General features: G+C 44.1%; 1 protein-coding gene and 1 long non-coding RNA gene across 14 annotated transcripts in view; one reads left to right on the top strand and one right to left on the bottom strand.

The window, feature by feature from the left end:
* The window catches only part of RIN2 (Ras and Rab interactor 2), a 62,372-nt gene that overhangs the window by 38,515 nt on the left and 489 nt on the right, over nucleotides 1–23,368 (bottom strand). For 2 of the 13 annotated variants that reach the window (XM_064415436.1, XM_064415448.1), the window contains exons 2-3: nucleotides 22,024–22,156; nucleotides 874–966 (exon numbers count right to left, since the gene is read on the bottom strand). In XM_064415436.1, coding sequence (XP_064271506.1) covers nucleotides 874–930 — 57 coding nt within the window. In that variant the 5' untranslated portion in view covers nucleotides 931–966; nucleotides 22,024–22,156. Of the gene's footprint in view, nucleotides 1–873; nucleotides 967–1,103; nucleotides 1,164–11,895; nucleotides 11,921–22,023; nucleotides 22,229–22,784; nucleotides 22,924–23,368 lie in introns of those variants that run through there. The other 11 variants (XM_064415440.1, XM_064415438.1, XM_064415442.1 and 8 more) reach the window with 11 other exon arrangements.
* LOC135297679 (uncharacterized) lies at nucleotides 20,340–20,966 on the top strand. Its single transcript, XR_010359603.1, has 3 exons — nucleotides 20,340–20,358; nucleotides 20,672–20,773; nucleotides 20,894–20,966. It is a non-coding gene; the product is annotated as an uncharacterized LOC135297679 (long non-coding RNA).

Here is a 23,368-nt window from a genome sequence, read left to right on the forward strand (position 1 = left end):
TTCTCCCTATTTGGCTGTGGACTGCTATCAGCAAGGCTGATGTTTGTACTCCTGAGTTATGAGGAGTAGCTGAAGTGTGTTGCAGAACTGAGAGGTGGTTCCCAGTCACTGGATGACCTTGGTAACTGCTAGGCAAGACCAAAGGAAAACACGATGTCACTGCAGCACTGATCGTTCATTTCCTAAAGATTCCCCAAGGGAAACTTCTGCCCCAGAGGAAGAGAAAGAATGGAAACAGCAACACCCCAAGACAGCAGAGTTAGCATCTTTCACTGGAAGAAGCTACAGTAAGTGATGAATATTCTAAGGGATGTGATTGCTTAATTCAGTGCCCAAAAGCACTTGTAAATTTTGATGGCTCCCTAAAGCAAAACCCTGCCCAGCAAGGCAGACACTGTGACCCTGGCACATCATCTTTTGAAAACTGCTCTGGTAGCTCCTACTGCAGCCTGGCTTTTTGGGATGCCAGTTGTTCTCAAAATAGGCAAGGAAATGAAACCAATTTCCAATCCAGTAATGGAAACCATAAGTCTGTAGCACAACTTTAAGTGACATAAATGCAGTTTATGAAGGCTCCAATAATTGTATGCCTGTGCACAATAAAGCTTATGTTTTCAGCATTAGCAGCAAAGAAAGCCATGACCTGTTTTATACCAAATATTCTACTCTTTCCATGTACAGAAAAAATATACATGTGAAATAACTGAGGGGTGATCCAGCCACAAATCTGCCTGCAAAAAGAAATGCTCAAGAAGTACTTCCCCTTTTACAGAAAAGGCTTACTATGTATCACAGAGGGTACTGCACATTCTGCTGCACTCATTCCACATAAAACGTGAAATACTTTGTGTTCTGTGTAAGTATCCCATTTACCTTAAAGAAACTTCCTCTTTTGTCCACACAACGGCTTCTCATTGTCAAAGACGACATCTTCCCTGAGAAGACTCCACTGTATGCCTTGATCTCCTAAAAGCAGACACATATTTGTAAGGGTTAGCCCAGCCTGTAGGAAATTCCTCTGCAATTCTAAGCCACAGAAACAGTCACAACAAGCCTTCTGCCAAACCCTTTCCGTCAACAACGTCGTGCCATTTATTTCCTACCAGAGTCCTTACATATCCCCTCAGTCCATTATTTTTCCATAAACTGCTTCAAAAATACAGTGCTACTCAGAGTTCTGTATCTCTCCCTTCTTTTCACAGCTGATCCTGTAGCTGTGACTAGATTTTAATGTGCTCATTAAAAAAGAATGCTAAAACATAATGATTGCTTTCTTTGTTTACTTGACCTCAGTCTGCAGTACAAACAGAACAAAATGTTAGATGTCATTACAATCCACTCTCAAATATTACAGTATTAGCAGGACTTATCAGGAGGGGGAAAAAAAACCAGCTTAGAATCACCCACAAGGGAGAAAACACTCTACCATTAAAGTAAAAACCAACAAACAACAATAACAAAAAGCCCTAACACCCCCCAAAAAATGCTGCTTCAGATTTCTAAAATGCAACTGAGTCATATCCAAGTCAGGAACTGAAGATGAATTTAGGAAGAAGTGGCATTTTCTGCTATCACGTAAACTGAACTAACAGTTCAACACCCAGGACAATACATTAATGCATCCATCATATGAGGAATATCAAGAGGGTGATCTCCATCTGAAAGCAGAGTAGCAGAGTTCCTCTAAGTCACAACCAATTCACACCAGTAATTTGTGAATCAGCTTCTGAACTAAGCAGGATACAGTTCCATGGCTGAAATGTCATCCTAGGATTTTTACAGGTGAGCTGTAACTGTATTTAAACAGCCTTTCTCCTTGCACACACGTTTTCCAAACACATAGCAGGGAGTTATGTTGGAAGTTTCAGCTACCAGAAGGCGCAAATAATACAAACGCAAAAATTACAGAGTAGAGATAGAGACAGCTTTTGATTTGATACAAGCAGAAATTAAAATAAAAGGCTGTCAGCAGCAGTGAAAACCAAGTTAAGTGGTGTGGTTGCAGAGGGAGAGCAGAACAATGCAGCTGGGAGAGAGAATGGTGACAGGTAAAACCCCAAATTTGACACATCCCCACACCAAACACATGAATGCTTCTGCTTCCCTCTAATGCCTTATGAGAAAGAATTGACATGGGTGAGGAAGGCCAAGGCAGAAGGATTAAATAAAAAACCCTGGCAAGCAAAAGTACTTGAGAAAACAGAGAGGTACAAGCAGGAGAAAAGAAACATTTTCATTTTAACATGTTGCAGGAAGCTTTAAATAGCTCGCCCTGTTTCCAGAGATCCTACCACAAGAGCACTAGGTTACATTTTTCCACTTGCATTCTGGTTAAAAAGCAGCCATGCCAGGAGGCTCAGCAACCTGCTGGTTTTCCAGGCAAGGTTTGCAGACTTTGAAGGCTGAAACTAAAATCTTGAATTCTGCACTGTTGTGAAAACCAAACCTAGGGGATGAGCAAGACAAAAAAGAGTGCTGAGAAAAAAAATTAAAAATAAAAAATTCCAACTTTCTTCCTAAATCAGTATATTTAAAGGATACACTCCCAGTGAAGCACTAAAGAATTGTGAAGTGTGTTTCTTCACCTAGAAGTGTGCTTAAATAACTTGTCTGCACCAATCCCATAAGAGATGATATTCAGTGGGTGTTTTGCAGGTGCTATTAAATAAATTAAGCCCTGTCTCCTAATTTGCCACATATACAAGGGTGCAGAGCAGGTGCACCGCTCTGTAAGAAGAGAGCGTAAGAAATTATATATATTAAAAAATCTTCTTTAGATCAATTCTGGAAAGAAAATTTTCACCTGAGAGTGTTAAGGAGTTACATTAGAGGGTTATGAGCAAGATCCTGCAGTCGTCTGTAATCTCTAGTCTCAGTATTTAATCACTCCATTTGCAAACAACAACCCCTTCACAGGAAATCTCATGGGTTTTCTTTTTCTTTTTTTTTTCAATTTAACCACAAGGATGTCTGCATGCAATCCTATTATCAAAACAAGACCATGCTGGTATTTCTTCATTCTCCACTCAAATGTACAGAGGAAGGAAAAGACACACACAGTTTTTGCCCTTCAAAGAGTGGTATGACTCCAGCAGAAGAAAACCTCAAACAAAACCACTGCTTATTTCACTTGTAAGAAGTTCTGGAGCTCCAAACTTCTTTGTAACTTCTATTATTGTCACTGTTTTGCAACATTACCGCTGTCTGTAGGACCTTAACTTTGAGCCTCAGCTGAGCTCTTAGCTCCACACAGCCAGTCAATCAATCCCCACCACCTTTTGTGGTTACAATGTAATTTCAAACTAATTTAGGGTAACCTAAATAATTTTTCATGTTTGAGTGGGTTTCAGTATTTCTGACTAAAATCAGCACAGTGGGAAACATAGCTGGGCTTCTTTGTGTTTGTTGGGAAGGACTCTTTTGGTGCAGATACTTCTTTTTCACCATCCCATAACAGAAGAAGACACTAGGGCTTGCAGGTAAAATGGACATCCAGGCTGGGTGCAACACCCCAAAACCTGAGGGCAGGCTCCTATCTCAGAGCTGAGAGGTATTTCCATATCATGCAGAAAAACAAACCTACTGACAGGAGGCTTCATTTTCTCTGCATTAGCTGTGCACATCTGATGGTTACTCAGATCTAAGGCTGGAAAACCACTGCTCTGAAGCTGTCCTTGTTGAACTTGGACTGTATGAGGCTGTCAGAACAAAGTATTGTGATTGAGAAGCTCGGTGGAGCAAGTCAGCAAAGCATGTCATCTCCTGCACCTGCTGGAGAGAAGGTTTTTCTGCTCCTCCTGTGTTCCAGGCACTGAGGCAGAGAGAGAACCCAGAGAGATTCACCCAGACTCTGCCCAGGTGCAGCCTGCTCAGAAACCACCTGGAAATGTCACCAGCCAGCTCACTGTGCAATCCAGGTGGCCTTTTGCCAGGCCATTTGGAGGGAAGCCTCCTGTGCCCCAGGGCTTTGTCCCAGCTCTCTGTGGGCAGCCAGTGCCAGACACTCCCTACCCACAGCACTGCCTTCCTGCAGCTCCCCACATTCAGGACAGAGCTCCTGTGTGTGACCAACAAGACAGGGCAGGGAGAAGGCATCATCTTGGCAAACTTCCCTCAACTACTGCATGGATGTTCATGCCCATGCAAGCTGGATGCTTCAAAAAACCAGGTGCCTTTTTATCTTTCTTCCATTCCCTTCTCCTGCTGGTTTTCATTCACACAGGAATGCCAAAGCACCTTTCACATGCCTGTATGCAATCTGACTTCTGACTCCTCATCAAAACAGCTCCTACTTTACTCCCTCTACTGCAATTTTATTTGGATTTGTTTGTATGTTCTTACATTTAACTGTATTAAAGTAAAAGACCACCTCACTGGACTTCCCAGGATCCTGCTCTTTAATCCTCTCATTCCAATCCTGCTTTTACAAAACAAAACATCCCATTTTCTTTAGCCCAAAGTCCAAGCAAAGAAAGATGAGACAGTCTGTCTGTGCCTCCCCCGAGCTCAGCCACAGCAATCTGTACAAAGTCCCTGCCCACAAGCCTCCCACAATCTCACCTCTTCTCTTTCCTAAGGAATCAAGGCTATCCAACTGCACTAGCATCCTGTTCCTTAGTTCCTAACTAGGATTTTTGATCTTTCAGCCAACCTAACAAGACCTGAGTGAGGAAAGACTCTAACATAGACAAAAATATAGCAGGAAGAGACTCCATGTCACCACAGAAGGAAGAGATCTGCAGCTTTCCTTTTGCTGGCTGGCCCACAGAATTATCACCTTTTTTGTTTCCTGTATTCTAAATGTGAGTTACCCCACTGAAGTAACTCAGTCTGTCCTCTTTCATTCTCTACCTGTAAAGGCTGTGCAATCACTGAGCACAGACTCTCACAGAAACTACCTCAGGCAAATTAAGAAATTGTTTTACTGTTCTGCAGCCAAGAAAACACAGGAGAAAATTATCAGTCCAGACCATAAGTATAAGCTGGCACAAGTCAGCTAATGTCAGAGGCTAATGCTGGTTGCTACCTGTCAGAGCATTCCCTTGGCCAGCAGTGGGGTACAGCTGGAATACAATCCCTACTGCCCCATAACAGAAAAGCATGGCAGCTAGGTAGAAGCCACTACAGATGTACTTGTAAAACCTATGGTGAATTAGCATCATATTACAATCTATTTTTACAGCAATTTATAAATACTATGTATTAGAACAACTAGAATTAATTTGATGAACCCATTTTCTGGTAAGTTAAAGTAGAAACCAGAAACAGGAAGGATAAATATATTTTACTTAATTTTAAAAAGTAGAAAAACCCCACCCTGCTTAAATGCAACTCTACACTTGACAATATGCCAAGAGATATACACAGTACTTCAGATTTTCAGCAAATGTAATCATCCTCATGCAGTTCATTTCCCTGTTCTCCTAGTGCATTTGCCAGTCCCAGGGAGCAGGCTGTGTTCATCTCTAACCTACAAAGCTCTGGTTTGTCCAGTTACTCTGACCTTATCTGAATCTTGGCAAAATTAAACTTTTCCTTTTGAAAGTATTTCCTCTGAGAAGCTGACTGCAAGCCTCCTTCCAGGAACATAGATACAACTGAGCACAGTATCACTTTGAAAATCCATCAAATAAGACCTTCAGTCTGCAAACTATCACTGGTGCCAGGATCTGGCAGATCTCTCAACTCAAATGTTGCATTGTGTTAACACAGCTGTATCCACAAGCAAAATGCTAGGGGATTATGTAAAAAGAAATTCTAATTTCCATCATTCTTCCGGCTGCAGAAAGGGTTTACAGTCTTTTTTTTTTTCAATTCAAGTAATGCAAGGGCACGTTACTTGTAGAAAACAAGTAAGACATACAGCAAAAATGACAAATCACTCTTTACACTCTGGTGGATTTCTGTGTCTTGCCATTTTATTTAAAGAGTTTTTAAAACCTTGGAAATAACAAAAAACTCCCTCACCTTCCTTTTCCTTCAAGCACTATTTATACTTTTATCTTTGCTACCTAAACATAATGTGTTTGTTTGAGCTGCTCCCCCAAAGACAGCCACCAGTACGATGTCAGTGAGTACTTCTCAGTCAGTATTTCTGCCCTCGATGTAAAAAAGATCTTACAAAGACAGACATTCCCTACACGTGTAGGCAGAAGCAACTGTTTGCAATCCTTCTCAGGAAACAACACGGTCTTCAATAAACTGCAAAGGAAACATAAATTTGCAACACTCCGAACTTTTCAAAGGCAGTGGGGGGGTCACAGGTAAACTGAATCAATGCTGCTCATTTCACTGAACATAACAATGCTGTTAAATCACAGCCAGCCCTCCAAGGACACTCCACCTCACCGTGCATTAAGCCATGAAGTACAGCCAGTGCTCGAGAAATTGTCACCAGGACAGACTGATCTCCAGGGGCTGGGACAAGAAACCCACCCGCACAGAGTGATTTCCAGGGGCTGTGATCCAGCCTATATGTCAGTCATGGAATAATTATTGGGGTCAGCCTACAGTGGGAACATCACTGCCAGACTTATCCACTGATCTTTCCACATCTGGTTTCAGCCAGTCATCACTCCTGCCTCAAACAATCTTTTGCCAGCAGGCTTATTTTTTTCCCCTTGATTCCAGATCCTTTTTGCTGGCAGTCTTTTATAAGACTAAAGGATAAAGAGGAGCTACTACTTTGAACTTGCTTTAGTACAGCACTCTCAGGAGAGGCTTTAAGTCCATCAGATTTTGGGCAGATCTACTGTCTCACTCACAGCTGTCTACCCACTTCTTTTATCTACGAAGACATAAATTCAGAAATGAAAGCATCTGAAAATCCCATCTGACAAGGGCACAAGACTTGTCCTGGCTCTGCTCCCATCAACATGAGCAGACATGGCATCACTCTTTCCAGCAGGAGCACACAGTTATGCAAACACTGAGTGCCTCAGAAAAGCCAATCCTCAAGCTTTGTAGGAGCACAGCATGTTGTAAAAGCACGGCACCCTACCAGGAGGGTTCTGTTTGCTGCTAGCACTGTCCCTCTGTACCCCTTCCCAAGTTTCTTCTTCCTCTCTTCCACTAACAACCTCTTCCTGCTTGCTCCCATGGCATACTTTCCACATTACTGAAAAGGAATAAAACCCCAAGTCATTTCCTCTGGCACAGCATTTAGCCATGGAGGATACTACCAAGTCTCTTATAAGAGAATGATTGTTTGTTGATACATTCATGTCTTGTTTTGCCTCTGGAAATGTCAGAGAAATAAATTTAGGAAGAGATTGACTTTGATTTGGATAACCTTTCAGAAGGTTTCTATTCTTCCCAAATTCCCTGGCCTACATGCCTCTCCAAAACTAGTGTTTCTTGCAGTATTTCTGTAATTTCCACTTACTATTCCTGCCAAAACCACTGTATAATAAAAAGAATAACATTCACAAGTGTTTTTAAACATCTTTAAAAAGTTTAACATAGAGCTGTATTTCCTGGGAGAAGCAAGAAAAAGTAATTGCTTGAATTACAATATTAGCTTCAGAGTCTAGAGAAACTCCAAAATTCATAGTGACACTTTAATGCAAAAGGACATGGGGTTCAGCCCCTACATCTAGATGGACATGCACAAGACAACCTGGGCTTGACCACGCCTTGTTTTAGGCACCTGGGAAAAGCATCTTCCCCCTGTACCATGAAAGCCAGAGCAGGATGAGGGTTTCAGTGCTCAACTCCTAGCTCTTACCTTCTGGCCCAACAGAGGCATCAAAAGAAAGCTCTGTCTACTCCACTGCCAGAGGTGACAATCCTCCATGCAGCAAGGGGGAGGAAGAGACCTGATTTCTGATGGTTCAGACAGCCTGAACACTTCATCTACTCACATATTTCCAAGTTCACAGAATTGCACAACGGCTTGGGTTGGAGATCTAAAAGGGTCTCCATCCAACCCCCTGCTGTGGGCAGGGACACCTTCCACTATTCCAGGTTGCACCAAGCCCTGTCCAACCTGGCCTTGGACATTTCCAGGGATGGGGCAGCCACAGCTTCTCTGGGCACCCTGTGCCATGGGCCTAATTTCTAAGAAATTAGAATTTCTTCCTAATATCCAATCTAACCTAAACTTAGTCTCTGTCAGTTTGAAGCCACTCCCCTTTGTCCCACCTTAAAACATTTATGTTTGGCAGAGTATCCTGTACATCAAAGCTTGTGCTCATTTTGCTCAATGCTTCCAGAAAAGCTTCAGCTTATTTCCAGTAAGAGCAATTCTCTTTTCAGAGCTAAGGGAACACAAATTCTTTTGATAAATTCTTCTTCACATAATTCATTGAAAAGGATTGCATTTGTTCACCCAAAGCAACACACAAATGGGAAAAAACGGCAGACAGATCTAAAAGTTGTTTGACCTTAAAAGTAAATATAAGACATGGATTGTGAGACAGAAAAGTGATCTTAAAAGAACTGTAAAAGCTGTGATTTTTTTTTTAAGCCCTAAATATCTTTTAGGCTCTTTATTGCTAAAACCAAAAAAAGCAAATGTTAAATAGTTTGTATACCACAAACAATGACAAATTTATATTCTTTTAATTCTAATGCAACAGCATTTTCTAGTTGTGTTTGTTGCATCACAAATATGTTTAACAGGTATCCCTTTGTAAGAAATAACTCCTTATAATAGCAAGCAATGGTTTCACTATTCCCTATGAAACATTTTGCCAAGTAAACTGCTGTTCACAAGGCAGCCAATGCCAAAGAAGCTACATCCTGCATTTTATAGAATCAACAGAAAGATTTCCACTGATGGCCATGGCCACTGGAATGAGTTCAGCACAGCACACTAAATGGTGTGCAGGAAGAATCTGTAAGATCAGGAGCCCCTTAGGCTGTTATTCCAAACTCCATTTAAAAGCTTGTGCTGTACACCTCAGCTTCAGCACAGGCCAAGGCATCAGGGCAAAGATTAACCAGGGAACCAACACCCCTCTCTTTATTCTGGTATTGACCTTACGCTCATTTTCACGTGACACATTCAAAAGATAATCTGTAAATGCCACTAATCTAATGGTTTAGCTATTAACCAAGGAATCAGATCATCAGAAATGCACCACACTTGGCACCTTGTTTTTTGGATAGCTCCCAGCAACAGAAGATGCTCATTTCCAGTACACAGGCTACTCTTCCTCTGAGCCAAGTACACTAAGTTAAACATAGACTACTTTATTTCAGCTGAGTCCATGCTAAAGGCTCATATTTGAATTCCTTAATCAAAACTGTTAAGATGTAATCACCTGGGACACTTCTCAGTTTAGCCCTTAGCATTAGTTAGGAATAATTTCACCCTTTCTTCTTTATTCACACTTTCAGCATATTACATGAAATAGTAAATTTTGTGGACCTCAAAAACTCAGGCTTTATACCAAATGCTATGTTCACAAGCATCAAGGAGACAAACCTAAACACTGTGGCATCATCTTTAAAACAGAAAGATTTGGGATTTCAGAAAGCATATGTGCCCTCTCGGGTCTATGCACATTCCAGAAGTACCACAGTAAATGAACTCTCGTGATTTAAGAAACAGGCCTCACATTTGGTGAGAACTGTGATGTGTAATTAGTTTTTGTTCCCCATGAAGACTGAGAACAGTACTGCCCTGCGTCAGAGTGTTTTCTCATTGAGTGAATCACTCAGAAGTGACAATTCCAGACACTGCATTGATGGGGTGACACACAGGAACCCCTCAGTGTCACCAGGACACGTGCAGAGGAAGAAAAGGTGTGACCAGAGGAGTGGGACAAGGTCCCCAGCTCGTGATCAGCCTGCAGGGAGGGCTGGACTACCTGAATTCTGCAAGCCCCTTCTAACCTCGGGTTTTTGCAAAGACGTCACAAAGTGGGAAGGGGGAGGAATGGGGAAGTGTGTGTTGGGGAGGTTGGGTATTATTTTTGATGGGATTTTGGCATTTTTTGTTTGCTTCTTTTGCAATACCAAGATATCAGAAGAAAAGCATGAATTTTTCTTACTCAGTTTCACACGGGGGGGAGACTTCCACTGCTCCAAAACCCATTTTTACATTTCATCATAAAGGAATTGCTAAATTTACGCAACACAAAAGGAAGCAGTAAGTCAAAAAGCATAATATCAGCTTAACTAATTAATAAATCAGACTTTTAACTTTGTATTTATTAGCAAATGGCACATACCTGAGCACAAAAAACTGTGAAAAAACATCTAAACTTGGAGCAAACAAATTAATGTTGGAACTACATATCAACAGGAGGAATAAAAATTTGGATCTATGTTTTTTACAGGGACAATCTAAACAAACCACAACTATTATCTATCTACCACTGGAAAATGTTAAAAATACCCTGGGCAGCTCACCTAGTAAGCGATATGCAAATATTTATCCAAGTTTAAACAAATGAAGAAAAATTGCAGTGATGGAACCTGATTTTTCGCCCCCTAAAGCAAGTACACTAAGTGTTGTAGGTCAGCAAGTGTGAAGCCAGTGAAATTCTTGAAAGGATCCATTTTCAAGCTGCCTGTTTAAGAATGCAAAGCATCCCACATCCTGAACCTCACCAAGTGACTAACCTGTGGGCACTCCTGCTGCAGGCGTGGGTTTGTTTTCTGTTCAATAACAATTTTATTTGCATGTCATTAGTTATATTTGCTCTAGTGCTTTCTGACCAAGAGGTTAATGTAATCCAGCAGAATAGAATGTATGAGGAAGATCACATGCGAGTTTTTGTGGTTGCACTGTTTGTTTTGAACAGCTGGACATCAGACATGATGGACAGTTTGCTTCTTTATTCACTAAGCACTCACTAATAATTTTTGAAGATTGCTGTTAATTGCTTTAAGAAGCACTTTTTGTAGCACACTTTCAATGTGGTTCCACACCCTTGAGGGTGCACAAACACAGCAAACCATGAGGCTGAGTACCAACTACAAGATTTATTTCTCAATGAACAAAAGAAAATATTTTCACTAGAAAAACTTTAAAAGAGCAGTGTTTATGTCTTGACCTGTTTGTTTTGGTTTATGCACAGAAGAGACTCCAAGGAAATCTTGCATTAGTTAAACCAAGGTCATCTGCTCTCCACACAAGGATGATCCATGTAACAACACTTCTGACTAGAGCAGAGTTTTCACTGCCCTAACTGAGCTAAGATCCACTGGTAATGAACAGCTAAGTTGTTCACTGTAGAAAACTTGCATGGAGACAGGCTTGGGAACTGGGTTAGCCCCACTAGAGACTTGACACATTCTGCACCACCACAGCACAGCACAGCTAACCTGTATTACGTAGAGGGAAAGCCACCACTAGCTCAGAATGTGTCATTTGTTCCTGAACCACACTCGAACTGTAACAGACTGGAAAAAGCAGCCTGAGCCATGAATGTGTGCCAGCTCAGGGTGCCAACACAGCAAGCAGGATACACCCAAAGCACACATTCTCACTGTCCTGTCAGCTGTGCCATATACACACCATAGGAGATGGAATGCCTGCTCAAAACGCCTGCACTTATTTTGTGTTACTAGGAGGTTAAAAACCAAAACAAAACCACAAATCACATCCTGGAGAGAAAAATTCTATTTCTTGTCTGTCAGAGGATCTGGCTGGGGGCAGAGGGGAGGCATGAATAGGGCAATATAACAGTTCTTCAGAACCAAGTCTGCAGACAGCATAATGCACAGTGTTGCCTCTACCTGACCTATCTGGAAAAATCAGGAGGTCATTTTAAATTCTCAAAATCACTTCAGATACTTGTACATTCCTCATAATGATCAGGTCCTACAGGACTGGTTATAAAGAGTGACTGTTCTATAAAATCCATGCACAACTTTGACCAACTGTGCTCTGAAATACTGAGTTTTCTCTTTTTTTCATACAAGTACTGAACTGCTGCTTATTTGCAGGACTGGAGAGGTAGAGGGATTCACCTTGGAGATGTTTTCTTTTTGAGGGAAAAGGGAGTCCCAAATATTCAAATATTTAGAATCTACAACAAAAGAGAAAAGTCAGTCGCAACATATGACTCTGATAAAGTCTTAAATGTTTCTTCTTCCATCCTATTTCTTTATGGAAAAAAAAAATAAATCGTGAAAACAAGGTTATGACACACAGCAATGAAACCCAGGAAATTCAAAACTGCTGGCTGTTGAAATATCTGTCTCAAGTTAATTCCACTCCTCTTCCTGTTTTCTATACATGGGACTGGCAATGTCAACCTCAACCAAACTTCCTGGCTCGGGTCCCAACCTGTGTAACTTCAAAGTCACGTAAGCATAGGTCACCCTTCCTGTCCTCATGGTGCTCTTCTTGATCCTCCTTCCGAGGACAATTGTTCCCTCAGACTTCTCCCTGCAAATCTTCCCTGTGATAACCCCATCACCTTCTGTCAACAGCTACTTGTAAATTCATCAGCAGTGCAAAGGTTACTGCTGCTTTCCAGCGCTCTTCCCTTTTCCCATCACTAGCACCATCCTCTCATTCTGCTGATCCTGAACAGCCCCAGACTCCCCTGCCACAGCCCCTACACCCAGCTTGCCTTCACTCTTGCAGCTGAACTCCTGGGGATGAAGCCTCATGGCTTTGCCAGCTTCTTTCCTTGAACTTGTAAGGTTTCCATCCACCAGTCCAATCTTCCTGCTTTTCAGTTTTCACCGTTTTCTACCTCCTACTAAAGCTCCTCTCCTTTTCTACCCCTTTTTCCCAAGCCACCTGCATAAGGATCCCAGACAGGCAGGATTTCATATTTAGAGAATCATAGAACAGTCGAGGTTGGAAGGGGTCCTAAAGGTCATCAAGTTCCAACCCCCATGCCAGGGGCAGGGACACATTCCACTATAAGGGAGACACATGCACATTCCACACCACCTTCAATTTATGCAGGTGTGAGTAGCCTTCTCATCTCTTCCCTTTCTTCCACCACATTTGTTTTTAAGAAAGTGGACCAAGATCATCACACCCTCGTAATTCCCCATCTGCTTCTTTCCTCCAATTCCTCAAAAGGCCAGGACACATACGGCCCACAGAGAAAGAGGGAGGAATTGATGCCACAGCACCAGCTGGCTCTAACAGTAAGGAGAACAGCTTAAAACCTCTCCAGGCTGTCTCCTTCCAGACTAGGAGGAATGAAGGTCCTCCCTAGGTTTTGGGATAAGCACTTTTCCCTCCTCTAACTTCTTTTTGATCCCCCCATTGAATGGTGGATATCATCAAAAGCAAACTTTCCCTCCTCAGCAGCATCAGCAGTCACATCAAGACCCATCTGATTAGAACTTAAAATTTGTTTCTCCTCACTCACTGGATTAATGAGTTCATAGAAACTCTTAGCAGGGGAACTCCTGAAGAAAGAAGCGTGGGTGTTTAGCTCCTCTCTGTTAGTTTGCTTGTGTAAACAATTTGTTTTTTTCTCTCTTGGGACACTGTGTTTTGAAATAGGCTTTTTAGAAGGCAATAAACCTCATTTGCTGAAATGGTGAAATTGGGTCCAAGTACTGCCAAAAGCAGAGCATTCCAAACACACTGGTGACTCCATGAATTTACTGTATTGGGGGGTTACGTTATGCACATAGATCAGACAGTCTGTTGGTGTCACTTTTTTCTTTCAGATCTGAACCAAATGCAATCAAACCCAGAAAGTAAGGCAGCAGTCAGGTGACAGGCTGTTTCCTAGGGTTTAATTCTTGCTGACACACTGGTACCAAAAGATTCCCATGACTGCCGGCAACAAACATTGGCAACCACTGTGTATGGGGAGCTCAGACTAAGCGTAGTGAGATACACATTTACTTAGTCCTTTTAAAAATGAAAAATTAAATTGTTTAACAGCTAGTAAATTCCACCACTCTCATTCTGCAGATAATAAAGAGGAAGCTGCCAATAGATGAAAATACTGCTTAGGTTACACAGCACAGTTTCAAGACTTAACACGGCATTAATTTATTACTTCTACATCTGGTGCCAGTTATTTTTATGCAGCTTCTTTGTATAAATCCAACAACTTCCAGGTCTATCAACCACTCTTAAAATAAACCCCAACAAGTCCATTTCTGTCTTCTGTACCTCAGCTATGATGTATCCCCTGCACAAATGCGAACCTATGTCCCTGGGGAGTCACAAATCTCTTGAGTAACTTGACCTGCTGTGACTGAGCTAGGGGAACTCGATCCAGCCCTAAAATTAATCTTTTTGTTCCCAGTCAGTCTGCCTTTGTTCCAACACCACAGCACCAAAGGGCAAATCAAGGAGAAAACAAATATCTTCCACAGTTTGTGGACCATGACCTCAAGTTGCCAGGACTGCTGTCCTGCATCTCTTCCTACTTGCAAAGATCTATTTGTGCCTACTGGAGAAGGTGAACATGAACCTTCCAGCAAGGAGCTGGCATCAGCTTCCCCCTCTGCTCTGTCCATCTTGCCAATGATGCCTTACCCAAGCTTCCTACCACTGCTTCTGTGTACAGCAAACACTGGCTACCCTGTGCTACCAGCAGTGTAGAATTCTGCAGCAGGAGTTATTTATTTGAAGCCTGCATGTTCAATGAACTTCTGGCAGTTTCTGCTTGTTGATCTCTTGGTCAGAAATAGACTCCAAGCCCAGCAGCACCTTCAAACAACTGCCATGCCTCTTAGCACCTTGCCACAAAAGCATCTCTCTCCAACCTCCCAAAACACACAGTAAATCCACACAGAAACATTGCACAAACACAAGTCACACCTATGCATGAATTACACTATCACACTCAGGCCTGGAAAAGTAACAGTTCAATTTACTGTTCTATGACCACCAAGGCTGTAAGGTAAGAAACTCTCCCTAAGAAATTATAATTTTGCCAACTGCCCCAGACATTTACAGGCAGCCTTGGAAGATGTGACCTTTAAGTGATGACCATCCTATGTGTAGTCTGGAGTCAGCCTACACTTACACACCACAGGCCCAGGGACTCAAGGGCAAGGACTCTGTGGTGCAGGGGCTTTGCTGAAACCGATCTGTAAGAGGAAGAACCAAGCCTTGCTGTGGTGAATGACTATTTGAAAGGCAGGGAAAAGAGCACAGCCTAGAAATGGGTTTAAATAGCCAAGCAAAGAACCATGTTGCCGTCAGTTAAAAGCTGGCCAGCTTGAGACAAAAGCCTTTCAACTGACAACCAGGTGTCTGTGCTGGCCACCAGACAGTGGATGAACAGAAGGAAAGGATTCCAAAAAATGCTGAAGGAGTCACCCTGCAGGTGTCATACACAATCAACTTTGACAAAACTTTACACCAGCAATTCTTCTTCAGAGTTTGTAGATTCAGACTAAAAAGGTGTGTACTACAGATGTCAGAGATCATGTATCCAACCTGTGTTTTATCTTTGTCTAGATCTCTCCTCGTTTCCAGAGTTAAACATGGTCTGTTGGCCTGAATTAGTGCTACTTTAAGAAAATGCATCAACCAAGAAAAGCATGAACAAAGAAAAACTGATGGAGCATTCATAGCTAAAATTAGATATATAGTGTGTAAACACTTTGCTGGATGGAAAGCTTACTGGCAAATGAGTTGAACCTACAACCTACCTTTCTTAAACTTCTTCTCCTTCTAATGCACCAGATTTTGGCAAAATGTTCCAAAGGAAGGTTTCCACTAGCAAAATAAAGGCTGCCTTGCCATTCTGTAGGGCCCAAGGGCATGCTCTGCCTTGACACAGGACAAATGCCTGTAACCAGCATTACAGTCTGATCCCATGCAGCAAAGGAAATATCCCCATGGACAGAGCTGTGCAGGGAACACAACACCCACCCACATGTGGGAACTGGAAGGCCCAACAACAAAAACCCCAAGGGTCTTCTCATCATGACTGGTACATTGCCTCCTAGCAGCAGTTTTAACCAAACTGATAAACACAGGCCTTTGTGAAGGAAAAGGTGGTATGAAACAAAGTCTTGATATTGAGATTACTTTCTTCAAGTCACTGCTTCTGAGTTATGGTCTCAATCCAGCAATCCTCAGTTAAACATACTACCAGCTAGCCCCAAGGCCCAAGGCTTTGTTAGTTTTACATTCTGTACTCCTGTGATGCAGCCAGGAATATTATTGAGATTATATGAGCTAACATTCTTCTAGTCACAATTAGAATACTGATAGTAACTACTGAAAAACAACTCTGTATGTTCTTAGAACACATAAAACAATGAAAAGCAACACACAGAGCATCAGTGGGACTGCCACATTACTGTGCACTCCCTGCCCTGAATAAACCTTAATTAAAAGGTTGAATTTAGACACAGCTCTCAGGGTACCATACTAACAAGGAGAAAAAAAGCAGCTGCCTCCTCTGGCTCACTTTGGAGCAGTGAAAGCTGTGGTTCCCTGTGACACAGCAAACAGAGGGCCACCAGCAGCCCAGGAAGGTGCCCCGTGTGTCTGCCAAGAGAGTACACCACTCCAGCAAGGATCAGATCACACAGGATCCAGCTAAAACATTTCTCTGGCTTCCAGAGCTGTTGTAAACCACAGGGAAATACACTATAGCTATCACGGTGTATTACCATAAAGTGATAGCTAACATATGCCCAGGCATTCATGAAATACCAAGGGATGAAAAAATATTTTCCATATAAACATCAAAAAATGAACCTGCTATAAGGAACCAAATATTTACTTTGGCAGATCATCATCTTCTAGCAAAAAATTTGCAATAAAGATGAACATTTAAAGAGACATACTGCAAAACAGATGCTGAAAATATCTTTGTAGGGCTTCCTGCCAAAGCGGAGGAGCTACGAATCTATCAGTGTAACAAACACGAATCAAGAATTTTTATGGAACCACTAAATAGAAACCTTGAACTATCCAAAGGAAAGCTGGCTGCTCGCTTCATGGTGAACTCATTTTCCCCTCTGCTAAAAATTCCAAGCACTACAGTTTGCAGAGGATATACTACATAAATGAAGAACACCAACACAAGTTAGAACTGAGCCTTTCTACCTAACTCCTCAAATATAATTTCCTAAAGTTCCAGTTACTTAAAAGCAGTTTACAAAGACTTCACCAGCAATTCCAGCTCTAACACACATTCAGAGAATTTCAGGATGAGTTTTGCTGCACCTACTATTTAAGTCAATCAAGTCCAAGTCCCCAGCACATTTTCTACTTCTACCTCCCAAAACTGACTTCTCATAAACTTCCAAAACAACCACCACTTTAGCAGCTGTATCCAGATAACTCTAGTAAAACCAAGGTAAAAATTTAGGGATATGCTGTGGCACAGGTGCATACACAAGTTACATAACCCAGAGCACCCTAAATGTTCCCAGTCATGCATCAAGACAGTTGTGGCCCTTAGCAAACACACCACAAGAACCCTGCTTCCTTCCCCTAAGCTACTCAGTGTGTCCAAAGTCTGATTCTTATTCTTGTATTAACTACCAAGAATGCTGTGAGTAAATTATTCTTTTTTAAATCCCCAGCTGTAGCTAAAATAGCTTATTACAACATTTACTGAGGGCTGACATTTCATAGCTGCCAATATCTAACTGCTTTTCAAAAAAAAATTACAGTCTCAGCAAGTTATGCAGCATAAAGCATGCCAAGGCCCCAGCTGGCACAAGGATGCATGTTTATCTTTGTGAAGGTTATGGTTTTGGTTTGTGGCTGCATTAAAAAAAAAAAATCAGTTAAAAAACTTAATTTCTTTGCAAAAGATGGTGAGCAATTTCCCACACAAGCCAGATCCAAAACTGGCAGCAGGCATCCCCAGGCCTAAGTACAGTTTTTTTTTAATTCCGGAGTTAAAACTATCACAAGGTTCACTCACAGAACCAGCACTAAGCTGGAGTACACAGCAGCACCTTCCACAACGGCTCAGGCACACAGGAAGAGCTGGAACACAACAGCTTGGAAACCCATCCAATGCTCCACACAGGAGAAACCCCCCATGCCACAACATCTGGCTTTTGCACTGAGCACCTGCAGGGCAGCAAGATAAAAAAGGGCACTTGTAAATAGCATTTCTCTGGGCACTGGCTGCCTGTGCTGCTCTGACCACTCACTCACATTTGCCTTCTTCCATCCCCATGTGCTCCACAGCTCCAAGACCTCACCTGCACCAGGGAGCCAGGTCAATGCTCCCCTCGCTTTCCACACATTCGCTCTCAAACGCATTTACAGGCATGTCTTGGCATGTGCTCAAAAATCATCATCCATTAGGAGAAATACTAAGCAAAGGATTTAGAGGAAGACAAGGCTAAAGATCCACAGTCAAGAAGGGAACATCAGCATATGCAATGCACATCAAACATGAAAGCAAAACCAGTAAGGTTCTGGGTTATTTTCATGCTGTAAGCCTGTATGTTTCAACAAAGTCAGCACTGAGGAGCCCTGGAGTTAATTCCTGGAAAGCACAGATTTCTATTTAGCAAATACAAAGTAGAAGCCAAAAACATCATTTTTGATACAAAAAAAAAAAAGTGCAAAAGAACCATTTAAGAGTCAAAAAAGTATCTGGCTATTGTGGTCTTTTTCTTTTCCTGTACAAACCACTTGTGAGACCTTGTTTAGAGCACTGTATTTAGTTCTGGGCATTTGGCCAAATGACATTCTGGAGCTGGTGGAGTGAGGAAAAATAATAGTTTGGGGTTTTTTTTGAGAAAAGTGCCTCAGAAAAGAGTTGTGTCTGCATCTAAGCATGTATACATGAGACTGGGGAGGCGACTTAACATCTCTCACCAGAGTCAATCTGCAGTGCTCTGCCAGTTGTAAAGAGGCAACAGCAATTTGCAGCAAAAGATTTGTCCTTTTGTTTCTGAATACCATACAAAACCATCCAGTGCTTTCAGATTTTTCAAGACTCAGGCAACACCTGCTTATGTGCAAAGCAGGGCTTTTACTTTTCACAGACAAGTTACAGATAAGACATCTTCCAAGAACATTCATTTACAAGGCTGTCTCAAAACCCTGTTCCAAGATCAGGAGGAAAAATGTCATTTTCTCACCCTACCCTCACATTATACACAGTGTTCACAGAGCAGAATCCTCCCTGGTGCAGCATCATCACCTGTTTTCTCACATAACACCCAACACAAACAGGTGCACTAATTCCAAACAGCAAAATGACAATTACACACTACAAAATACTGTTATTCCTGCCAGAGAACTGGTAGGACTCCAGGAACTTCCTTTTGCTATTTTCACTCTACCATGGTGAGATCTTCATAGTCCTCTCCCATATTTATGCTGATGGCAGAATCCTTACCAGCTCCAAAGGAAACAGTACAGCATTAATGCACAACGATTTTCAACTGAGCTAATTTAGATCAAAATTTCCAAAAAAACAGAATGACCCTAATGACAGAACATGACAGCAGCTCCACAATTTCTTTTCTGTTATGGGTAGTTTCGCTCTGCTCATCTCAAGGTAGAAACATGGCTTTAGCCATCCCACAAAACTTTCAATTTTATTTCAAAAAGTAAACAACAGGTTCTCTGTATGCAGGCTCATAAAATCTACATAAGGCAACTAAACATTACGTGGATAAAGCCAAGCTCTTGGGCTTGATTCAGCATCCACAACAGCACAAATTCAGAAGCAACTCCCCTGAAGTCAATAAAGAATAAAACATACTGTCAGCAGAGGAGAACTAGGCCCACTCTCCTTTGACTCAAGAATGATTGTCATAAAGAATGGACTTCACAAGAATGAGAGAACCTGGGAACACTATGCTACACTATTATGCTTTTTGCCCTGCCTGAAAATTCAGGCAGCTGAAACAGGCAGCTACAAACATTTCCATGCACAGACTCTTGCCCTGCCTGCTTTGGGCACAGAGCAGCAGGGTGCACTCTACACACACTTTTCCCAGCAGCACAATGCCCAGATGACAAAAGGACCTGGGCTTCTGCACTACACAAACCTCTGCTTCTGATTTGCCAGTCACATCATCAGCTGAGACAGGGGATGCTTTTTGGGGCAGAACAGCCAGCATGAAGGCAGCCATGGACTGCTGTGGTGTGCCTACAGGTCCTTCACCACCTTCCATTTCTGCAGCAGCCTTGTAGAACAAGGAGGCAGAGAAACGACTGCATGTGCTTGCCTTGGTATACCCACAAAAAGGTCCTTGAAGCCAAACTAACCCAGGCTGGGTTAAAGCACAGCATGTCTCCCCTACCAGGTAAGGATCCCACAGGGCCCGGACCAAAAGCAGGATCAGACCATGGACACACTTCAGACTCTACCGCCAAGAATGCGAAGCAGCAGCAGCAGCTGCACTTCACAAACAAAGCGTGTCATGGCTCACAGCAGCTGAGACAAAGAAAATTCCATGTCCCTGACAGCTCTCTCTCCTTGTCCTGCTCTAGCTGCAAACGCTCAGGGCTCCTGAATACGTATGGTAAGGTGAACCAGAGCACCTCAGCACTGGCTAGCTGCAGGTGGTAGAGTATCACTACCAGTAATGCCTACAGTAGTCCTACTCTGGATTACAAGCATCATAAATGCTAAGAAGCATCCATTACGTCCTTTTGTAGCTCATGTGCTCCATGAGAAGACACAGGATAACTGTATTGCATTAAGTGTCTTGATGTAGCATTTAATGTGTCAGGAGAAATTCATTTTCAGTGTTCTGAAGTAAGACATGTATTAGAAAACTAGAGCCTCATATCCATCTAATTCATACTAAACCATCTCTGTGTTTTGCTACACAGTGAATCAGTGTAACAGAGGGTACTGAATATTCAGCCACACTTCCAACCCCTCTCCTGACAGGCAATACCGACTGGATGATAAGTGACTCAAACAAAAAAAAGGTAACTGGCATGCCTGACTCTGCCTAGCATTGTCTCCACAGCAACTCTTCTACGTAAAGCCTCTTACTCTTAAACCTCTTACTCTTGAGATCTGTATGGTATGCCAAATATTTATTACAGCCACAGGCAAGAGCTACACAACCACAGAGCCTGCAATACATTGGAGCACAGAACCAGTTTTCTGTGTGTTGCTCCACCGATGTTTGAAGGTAAGAGCACGATTTTGCTGTTTATCTCCTTTCTCCTCTTGATACAGAGTCTCTCAGTGATCCTACAGAAACAATAAACTGTGGTTGTGGTTTAGTGAGATGTTAAGAAAAGACCTCAGTCCATATCTACTTGATACAGTACTCCATCAATCCCCTGCTGCTGATGGGAGATGAATTACCTCACATTGTCCTTGTGCATAACAGCAGCTTTTTAACTGCTATAGTAACTGTGCTGTTCTTTTCTTTTCAAGGCAGTAGCTCCATTCGGAAAAATATTCAGTCACCCTACTGATCATTCAGTCTCTCAGTAGCCACTGCTTGAACTAGCTTTAAAAACAACTCAAAAATGCCCCAATAGTTAAACAGAAGAGCTAGTCTTCTACATCAAAGAGCAACGGGAGCCACCCCTCCTGGTCCTGTCAGCCACACACCAGAACACCTGTCCAGCTGCCCACTCACCAAATGCCTCATCAAGGGTGGGAGCAGAGGACAGTGGAGCAGAGTTTCACATAGAAAGCAGGACTATTGTCCTAGGGGTGCAGTGAGACACTGAGCTGGCTGGGAGTGTAACAGGGTGAGGGAGAGATCTACCACAGTTCACTCACAAGAACCCCCCAAGACACTGCGTCCAGCTGTGCCAGCAGCAACAGCTGCCAACAAACCCCTGGCCAGCACAGCCTCATTCCACTTCCTCTTGCTGATCCAATTAAATAGTCAAGCCCTAAGGAATAAATTAGTATTTCTGGAGCTAAACAGATCTGAAGCTAATGAACCTTAATATAGATCTGGCCTGAGGAAAGTCAAGGGCTTGGTTGCAAGACTATACTGGCGTACTTTTACCACAACAAAACACAGAATTACTCATGGAACCGGTGCAGACACGGCTGAATTGAACACAGAGCTGCTGTGGGGCAGAAGAGACACAGCTGTTGAGCCCTTGCCTTTCCAAGCACTGCCCCATGAGCCTTCCAGCCCCCGCCTAGCAAACACACACCTCTTCTTCAGGTACCATCAGCTCCACTCACCCGACCAGTTCCTCACCTGTTACCCCAAGCTATCCTCTGGGGAGAAAGGGCTCCGGCCAGCACTGTCCTGCTCACCCCCGGGGCGTCTGCTGTCACGCCAATACCTGGTGGAAATTCTGCTCTGCTCACTCCTCATCAACTCAGCTGCGCTGGCAAAGGCACATAAAGACGTTCCTTATTTAAAAAGGGCTGAAGAGTTACACTTTGGGAAATCAGCACATAAAACAAACGAGAGGACAGTCGCCTGAAAAGATGGGAAGACGAGCTCACAGAGGATAATACACCGTCTACTTTTCTACATCTACCAAATCACACCTGCGCCATCTAAAACAAACTTTTGACGTAGTATTTACAAAGAAAGATTTCAGAAGAGGACGCAGCCGGACACTGACCGCATCCCCGCGTTCGGGCCCCAGGAGCTCCAGCCAGCAAAGGGAGCAGATGCCCGCTCTGAGGACTGCTCAGTGCAGGAGCAGTGCTGGACTCCTGCCCGCTGGAGGGATCGCACCGCGCTGCCCTCACCGAGCCGGGACACCCCAGGGCACGGACACCAGCAAGGTCCCCAGCCCGGGGACCGGCCCGACCGGCCGCCCTCGGCTGGGAAAGGAGCAAAGCCCGGTGAGAGCAAGGCGAGGACAACGCTGCCCCGCGGCACCGCGGCTCGGCTGGGCCCGGCCCTCCCGCTCCCGCGGCGCTTTCGCGGCGGCGGTTTCGGTCGGGCCCCGCCAACAGCACGGACGGCCGCGACCCCCGCTCGGCCCGGCGCCCTTCCCTCACCTCGCTTCGCCTCACCTCGCCTCCCGCGCGTCGGCGGCAGCGCCGGGCAGCGCACTCGGAGCCGCCCCGGCCGGCCGGGCCGGGCGGAGGCGCGGGGATGGGCCGGCTCTGCGCCGCCGCTCCGCTGCCCCGGGCCCGGCCCCTGCGCATGCGCCGCTCCCGCGCCGCGCTCCGCCCCCGCCGCGCCGGGCAGAGCCCCTGAGGGCAGCGGGGACAGCCCGGGCTCGGAGCAGGGCAGAGCTCCTGAGGGCAGCGGGGACAGCCCGGGCACGGGGCAGGGCAGAGCCCCTCAGGGCAGCGGGGACAGCCCGGGCACGGGGCAGGGCAGAGCGCCTCAGGGCAGCGGGGACAGCCCGGGCTCGGAGCAGGGCGGGCAGAGCCCCTCAGGGCAGCGGGGACAGCCCGGGCTCGGGGCAGGGCAGAGCCCCTCAGGGCAGCGGGGACAGCCCGGGCACGGGGCAGGGCAGAGCGCCTCAGAGCAGCGGGGACAGCCCGGGCACGGGGCAGGGCAGAGCCCCTCAGAGCACCGGGCACGGAGCTGGGCGCGCTCTGCGCCTTAGCGCCGACACCTGCTCGTGGGGCGG

This window comes from Passer domesticus, chromosome 3 (genome assembly GCF_036417665.1).
Source record: "Passer domesticus isolate bPasDom1 chromosome 3, bPasDom1.hap1, whole genome shotgun sequence".
In the NCBI taxonomy this organism is placed as follows: Eukaryota; Metazoa; Chordata; class Aves; order Passeriformes; family Passeridae; genus Passer; species Passer domesticus.